The sequence below is a fragment of the Poecilia reticulata genome, linkage group LG9 (genome assembly GCF_000633615.1).
Source record: "Poecilia reticulata strain Guanapo linkage group LG9, Guppy_female_1.0+MT, whole genome shotgun sequence".
Taxonomy (NCBI): domain Eukaryota; kingdom Metazoa; phylum Chordata; class Actinopteri; order Cyprinodontiformes; family Poeciliidae; genus Poecilia; species Poecilia reticulata.
Window position 1 is genome coordinate 1,034,109 of NC_024339.1, and position 7,379 is coordinate 1,041,487.

At 40.7% G+C, this 7,379-nt stretch overlaps 1 protein-coding gene across 1 annotated transcript in view; it reads left to right on the plus strand.

Moving 5' to 3' along the window:
- The window catches only part of pnpla7b (patatin-like phospholipase domain containing 7b), a 30,335-nt gene extending 24,533 nt beyond the window's left edge, over positions 1-5,802 (plus strand). The window contains exons 29-35 of the mRNA XM_008417343.1: positions 121-237; positions 1,225-1,373; positions 1,459-1,611; positions 1,712-1,828; positions 2,254-2,338; positions 2,499-2,620; positions 3,414-5,802. Coding sequence (XP_008415565.1) covers positions 121-237; positions 1,225-1,373; positions 1,459-1,611; positions 1,712-1,828; positions 2,254-2,338; positions 2,499-2,620; positions 3,414-3,479 — 809 coding nt within the window. The 3' untranslated portion in view covers positions 3,480-5,802. The remainder of the gene's footprint in view (positions 1-120; positions 238-1,224; positions 1,374-1,458; positions 1,612-1,711; positions 1,829-2,253; positions 2,339-2,498; positions 2,621-3,413) is intronic.
- Positions 5,803-7,379: the final 1,577 nt, after the last annotated feature.

A 7,379-nucleotide genomic window follows, 5' to 3' on the forward strand; every position in this document is an offset into this window, starting at 1 on the left:
AGAAATAAATAAATAACAAGTGAACATCTTCCATTCATGGTTTTTCATATTTTAATCCCAGAAACATGTTATCAGTGTTTTATCCTTTTTACCTCTGCACTCGTCTCATCCTCTGTACAGGTTCACTGTGGCGTTACGTCAGAGCCAGCATGTCGCTGTCTGGTTATCTGCCGCCTCTCTGTGATCCCAAAGATGGACACTTACTCATGGATGGAGGGTACATCAACAACCTTCCTGGTGAGAATCGGGCAGCTCCTACTGGATCTTAATAAGACCTTTAAAATCAAACAGTGTTAAAGTGTTAGCTGTATGTAATCGGTAGGGATAGTTTTCATTGCGCCTTGCAAAAATCTGGATGTGATGCAGCAGCGCAAAAGAGTGGATAGTAGAGAAGTGAAAGAAAACTGATTCATGTTACTAAAATGATTCTATCTTAAAATAGTTCTATGTTTTCATTCAGCTGGACTTTTGCTGCAGCTACAGCTCCACTCTTATTTTACTTTTATCAGTCTTCTCATCAACTCAGACCAGCTTCTTCGTCCCCGTTGAAAACCATTCCCTCAGCATAATGCTCCCACCACTTTATTGATGGTGCATTCAGGGGAATGGGCTGTTTGCATGCATGCTTTTCACACACTTTACACACAATCTGTGTTGACCACAGTTCCAAATATTGAATTAACATTAACAGCCTCCTCAGTCGGATCAGCACTTCTATCTCCACAGTAGAGGATGGTTGTTTACAAAACAGGCAACTTCTGGTAAGCTTCATAGCTTCATACATCATACATGCATCACAGGCAGGCTTTAGCAATTGGGGCAAATGTAAGATATCAACAGAGTCCACGTCTCCAGGAAGCAATCATTTCTCAATAGCTGAGAGTCCAGGCACTCAAATAGTGTAGAACAACATGCTGGTTCTGACCAGGATAGAGGACAACTGACCCATTTATTATTTACCAATGGATATGTGTGTGGGATACAAGCCCTGGTGGGTAGAAACGTTGGACTGATTACATGCTGGAGTGGAGTTCTTCTATCAACGTGCTTCTGTCTGTGATTTTAGATGAGGGCCGATATAATCCAATGGCTGTTTTTTTGGCTGGTATCGGACTGATTTCTGCTTCCAGTATTGGATCTGGACACCCCTAATTTTGGATTTGTAATGGAAAGTGACATTGGGGAACAGGTGCTGAGGGAATGTTTCTTTCTCTCCCCCATCAGCTGACGTGGCTCGCTCCATGGGTGCCAAGGTTGTCATCGCCATTGATGTTGGAAGCCGGAACGAAACCAGTCTGACCAACTACGGCGATAGCCTGAGTGGCTGGTGGCTGCTGTGGAAACGATTGAACCCTCTGGCCGAAAAGGTCAAGGTACTGCTGCCACGTCAGACCTGCCACGGATGGTGACTCCACCTGTAGAGACCACACTCTGGCTTTACCCGCCTCTTCCCTTCAGGTTCTGAACATGGCTGAGATCCAAACACGCCTGGCGTACGTCTGCTGTGTGAGGCAGCTGGAGGTGGTCAAAGACAGCAACTACTGCGAATACATCCGGCCGCCCATTGATCGATACGGAACGCTGGATTTTGGCAAATTTGATGAAATTGCTGTGAGCTTTTCGTCGTCTTCCTGGTTTTTGTTGGATTTTCTTTTGAAATGTGAAAAGTGTGTGAAGCCGGAAGGGCCTTTTTTTTTTCTCTTGAGTTCAGGAGGTGGGGTACCAGCACGGAAAGACTCTGTTTGACGTGTGGCACCGCAGCGGAGTGGTGGACAGCATGCTGCGGGACAGACACCAGGAGGAGTTCCATAAAACCAAGACTGGACATGTGAGTGACAGCCAATCACAGCTGGAGATTAAGATGCATGCATGGGATTTGCTGTTTGTTTTCTAGTTTTTCTGTTATGTGAACTCAAATATCTTTACAGTGAAAAACGGCTGTTTTGTGTCTGGAACAGTGTAACACATGTTATTATATGTTTTATGATATAATGAACAACAATTGAAAGTAAAAAAAAAAAAAAAAAATCAGTGAAATGTTAATTAGAGGTAAACATCTTGTTGCTGCTGACAGCAGCTGTAGCCGACTCAAACCTCTCTTTAACAACAGGAACACAAAACCTTTTCTGCTTTCTTCATACCGTGAATATAGAATTATTTTTACAATAAAATATTAAAGGAGTGCAGTGATTTCTGAACAGCATCCCTAAGTTACACAGCTCTCTGTCTGCATCAAATGCTGAATTCTTCCAGGTGGTCACATGTCCGAACGCCTCCTTCACCGACCTGGCAGAGATCGTGTCCAGAATTGAACCAGTGAAGAACGCTCTGATAGACGGTCAGTCGGCTGTAGAACATAGAAAACCATCACAGAATGAAACAAACACTGAAACCTAAACTTCTGTCTCCCTAAAGTCTTCTTATTTCCAGCTGAAGTGTTCTGTCAAAAGCTGTGAAGGGATCATGATCACGCTGTTCCCTGCTTCATGTGCTTTCAGAAGAACCATCTGATGAGTACCAGACCGACTACGACGAGGACGCAGTGGAAAGCGCTCTGTCTGACTTTGAGGCCTTCACTCCGGGCAGCGAACACACCGAGGGAGAGGAGACGGCTGAGACTGTGAGAGTTACAGCATCCCGTGTTTTATAGATGGACTGTAGAGGGGAAAACTTCACATGAAATCATCCTAGGTGTTGATGTCATATTCATTTTTGGGTAGCTCAATCTTTGTCTGTAAAACTTTTCCCCATAAGCCATGTTAGGGACAGGATAAGAGTTTTTTTTATCATTACTAGAATGAAGTCTTAATATTTGGAGAATAAAGTAGTAATATGAGAACTGCAACATGAAAAATGATTTAAAAATAAAATGAGGAATGTTGAGCGTTTTGTGAAGTTACGCTTTACTATCAGTTTTCTAAATACGGAACTAATCCTTTAACTCTGCGTGTCACGTTCAACAGATTCTAGATGTGCAGCCCAACCGGGTGGAAACACACCAGAATTTTCTACATTTTTCCTAATAATATTGAATCTTTGTTCTAGTAATAAATCTTTTTTTTCAGAATTTTCAAACTATTCTTGTAATTAAAAATATATATTCAGTTCGTTAGTCTGGCTGTAGTCTTCAGCTGCAGATTTCGGTCAAACAAGGTTCTTGTTTCYTGGACAGCGCCCCCCACAGTTCACAGCAAGAACATCCCAACCTGTACCTGAGGCTGACAGCTGAGGTTACATGGCTGGAAGTCAAATGGCTGTTTCCATCTGGACAGGATAATCAGCCCAACCTACAAGAARAATGGCTCAAATAAAAAATAAAATTAGCATAATATTCATGTAAATAAGAATGCATTTAAAGATTTCTTCAGCAATGTGAGTAATACCTGATAGTAAACATGTTGTTGTTTTAACAGGATGAAGAAGTTCCCGTCCAGGTCAGACACCGGCTCCAGAACGCCTCTCAGAATGCTCACCTTTGACCTCCTGGGAACCACAGGAAACCCATTTCAGAGSAGGGAGGAGTCAGCTGGTCTCCTACTACTGGACCTGAGCAGGACCGGCCCGCTTCCACTGGGAAGTAGATGAGAAGTTGTTGGTTTGATCCCGAACTCCTCTGTGTGTGCTGGACCTCATGCTGACCCTGGTGTGATGACCAGTGTGTGTCTGTAGAGAGAAACGGGCTGCGGTCATCAGCTACATCATATCACAGCACTGTGAACATCACATGAAGTACTGTGTCCAACAGAAACCAGTTTTATACACATCATTATTAATGTAACTGTATCATAGTCTGTTTAATGTTTCAGTGATGCAATGAAAAAAACAGCCACTATTCTGCATTTAACCTTTGACCTATTGGAGTTGAAGTGACATCATCCATACTGACTGCTGTCTGCTSCAGCTACGATTCAAACTATTCATCATTCAGTTTCACACAACTTGTCCTTAAGATTATCAACTTCATTTATATTCTGATGCTTATTGTGTGGAMAACCTGTAAATGAGCCAGAATTCTTCAAACGTCAYGCAGACTTGTACAGAAGAAATACTATCTTTAAAGCTGCAATATGTAACTTCTATTAACAAAAAAATATGATTTTTACATATTTACTAAAACTGTCTGTGTTACCTCTCAGTATGATATRATATAGATAATCTTTAAAAGATGGATCTCCTCCAYCTCCTCTCTAAGCTCCTATTGTAGTCTGTAGAAATCCACCGCTCTGACCAAAAACAACCAATTAGAGCCAGGAGGAGGGACTTAGCGCTGTCAATCAACCCTTTGTACTCTGCTCAGTGTGCTAATGGCAGAGAAACAAGTTACTGTTACAGGTAAACTGTTTTGCGGCCATGCTAGCAGGTTTAGCATTGACAACAGGCTATGCTATCAGGAAGAAGCTGCAGCTTAGCACCCTCCATATGAGCACCAAACAGAGGATGATTGACAACGCTGAGACCCGCCTCCTGGCTCTGATTGGTTATTTCTAATTATCACTGGGAGAAGATGGAGAAGCTTTTCACAGATTATCTGTCTCATACCAAACTGTCATGACATGGTGACAGTTTCAGCAAATATGTAAATAAATATTTTTTATAAAAGTTACAAACTGCAGCTTTAAGTACAACGTATTCACGCCCCTTCTGTCTCCACATTTTGTTCTGTTGAACATGAAACTTACAGTTTTCTGTCTGGACTTTATGTAATAGAACAATGCAAAATTGTGATTAAAACCCCTTAACTGTCATCCCCAGAACAATTAGATGTAAGTCAGTGGTTCCATGAGGAAACCACTGTACTCATGACAGCTAAGGGTTTTAAACTGTGGTGTGGAAGTGAAGCATCGTTTTGGTCTGTCTCCTAAAARCCAAAGGATAGTTGTAACATAGCAAAGTGGTCACTTTATTGAAAACTGCATACTGTTTACAGTTTGGTTTATATAGCCCCCTTTATTTAGACGCCACTGGGAATAGCTGGGTCTCACAGCAACAGATTGCTTCTCACAAAATTACTCTTGTGACATATGAACTTTATTTTGTCAACAGTTTGAGGAGCTTCTTCCTTTTTTAGTTTGTGAAACAAGTCAAAAGCTTTTTCATATTTACTCAATCAGCCCCACTAAACGTGCAGAATCTCAACTTTGTCACTTATAAGACAAAGTGACAAAAGCAGACAAAAACATGTCTGCTTTTGTTTTATCAAAAGCAGACATGTGACCTGTGCTCTGATTGGTTTGGTTGCATTCAGCTCATTTAACCTAAATGATCTGCAGCTCRGTGAATTCAGCAGCATTAGCAGCTTAACCTAGCTTAACGTATCCTGGATTTCTTTATGTCAGTGTAGTATTAAAAGTTGCATAACAGATTATGAAGTTGACAAAACGTTTTGTATTTTAGTTTGTGCTGCAGCTCTGCTCACATAGTGTTACTGTAACGCACTGCCAGATTGTCATGACGGTGTGAATCTTAGTTGAGCTTCGTTTTCCTGTCAAACACAGCAGCTTTATCTGGCAGCCATCTTGTTTTCTGCTGACTGGGGTTTGACCCAAAGCCCTGCTTTACAACTGGAAAACAAAACTAACTGTTGGAGCTGGGAAAATAACTGATGCCACTGTTACCTGCTCTGTGTTTGATGTTATAAAATGTTAACTTTAACACTTGTAAAAACTCAATTTAAATCTGTTGATTCATTTTTAAGTGACCTCCTAACATATGATGATGTAGCCGCACAAACAGTGTTTTGTGATGACGACTGAAATGAAGCTGTTGCCTTATGTAAAATTAAACTCTGTAACTAAAAAAGTTCTCATTGGATGATTTTTTTTTTACTTGTTTTTACTGTGAAGACTCAACAAGGTGATGCTTGGACCTCATTTCAGTCGGTCAGTCGGTATCTAGAATTATAAAAAAACCTTCTGTAGAGGAATTGATGAGATCTAAGGACTGTTATTATAGGAACAAAAAGAGGACACAGCAGATCTGCTGGTCATTCACTGCATTTACTGACAAAGATGTTTCAAATTAGTCTTTTACTGCAGCAACATAATATCACACTGGWAACCTTAGAAAAAAGCCTTTCATTGGATTTAATTTTATTTAAATCTTTTRGCAAAAGAAATCTTCTGTTAATTTGATTTTTTTGTAATCAAATTATTGTGAGACAAAGTGATTGCTGCCCCTAATAATTCCTTCAAATTAAATACATTTTTGTTCCAACATACAATCGACTTCCTGTTTCCTGTTGGGTCGACCTGAGTGAGAAAGGCCTATTTGTTTTGGACACTGGCCACTAGGTGGAACGACAACCCATTTATCCTTTCGCTGCACACAGTGGACACAACAGACAGAGAAGTAAAAATTGCAGCAAARAGTGACATCTTGATGTCATCAAGTCTGACAACCACTTTCAAACYGGATGCCTGTTGAGAGAAGCCAGAAAAAGATTTCTCTCTCCTGCCATCACAAASATAAACGTGCATAGAAACGTATGTGATGCTGTGCGCCTGTTTTGCTCTTCCAAAGGCCCTGGGAACCTTCAGACGCCATGGCAACATGACCTCTGACACCGCATAAAAAATTGAAAATGGGTCATCAGTAGATATTTCAACAGCATCATGATGTATAAATATTTCCAAATAAATCTAAAAATGGGCGACCATGCACAACTCAACCAACTCCCATCCTAAACCTGTGGTCTGAGCTGAGGCGACGAGAGCCATGCATGGACTAGGCCACTCTCTCTGAATGCTCCATCCTGGTGATGCGAAGACAAAGATCTGTTCTATAAGTGTGGTATTTACAAACTATTAACAGCATAGGGTACCAACAGTTCTGCTATTTACTCCCCACAAAGTTCTTAAATTAAAGTTTGAATTTCTCTTAAGTTTTCATAGTGACATTTAGTGAATTTATTTTGAGGCCTGATGAATATCTTTAGAAGGGCTTCCAGTAACTGTGGCCGGCTCTGTTGCATCATCAGACCTGCATCACTGTTTCAAAGTGGTTGTGAAGGAGCACTCTGTTACCTTTAAAGGAAAGTYCTGCTGTTTCCTACTCAACGGGTCAGGTCTGCTTTACAGACTTTATGTTTTCTTCCACTTGTTTGCTGTTTCCTCTGCATGAGCTGTGAACATCTGACTTGTTTGTTTTTTTTTTTTTACTTTTTTTTATTTATCAGTCGGTGAGTCTCTGCAGCTCCTCCAGAGTTACCATGGACAGACATTTTGTGATTCAGTCTGGTCTTGAGTTGAAATTAGAACAATCTAAAACAACCTTAAAAAGTCTTTTACATGCAGTTTGTTTTGTCAAAGTGACTCAAACAGTGATTAGTTGAAGTTTTAGTGCATTCTTATATGTGCATAGAAACAGGACTGTATTTGCTC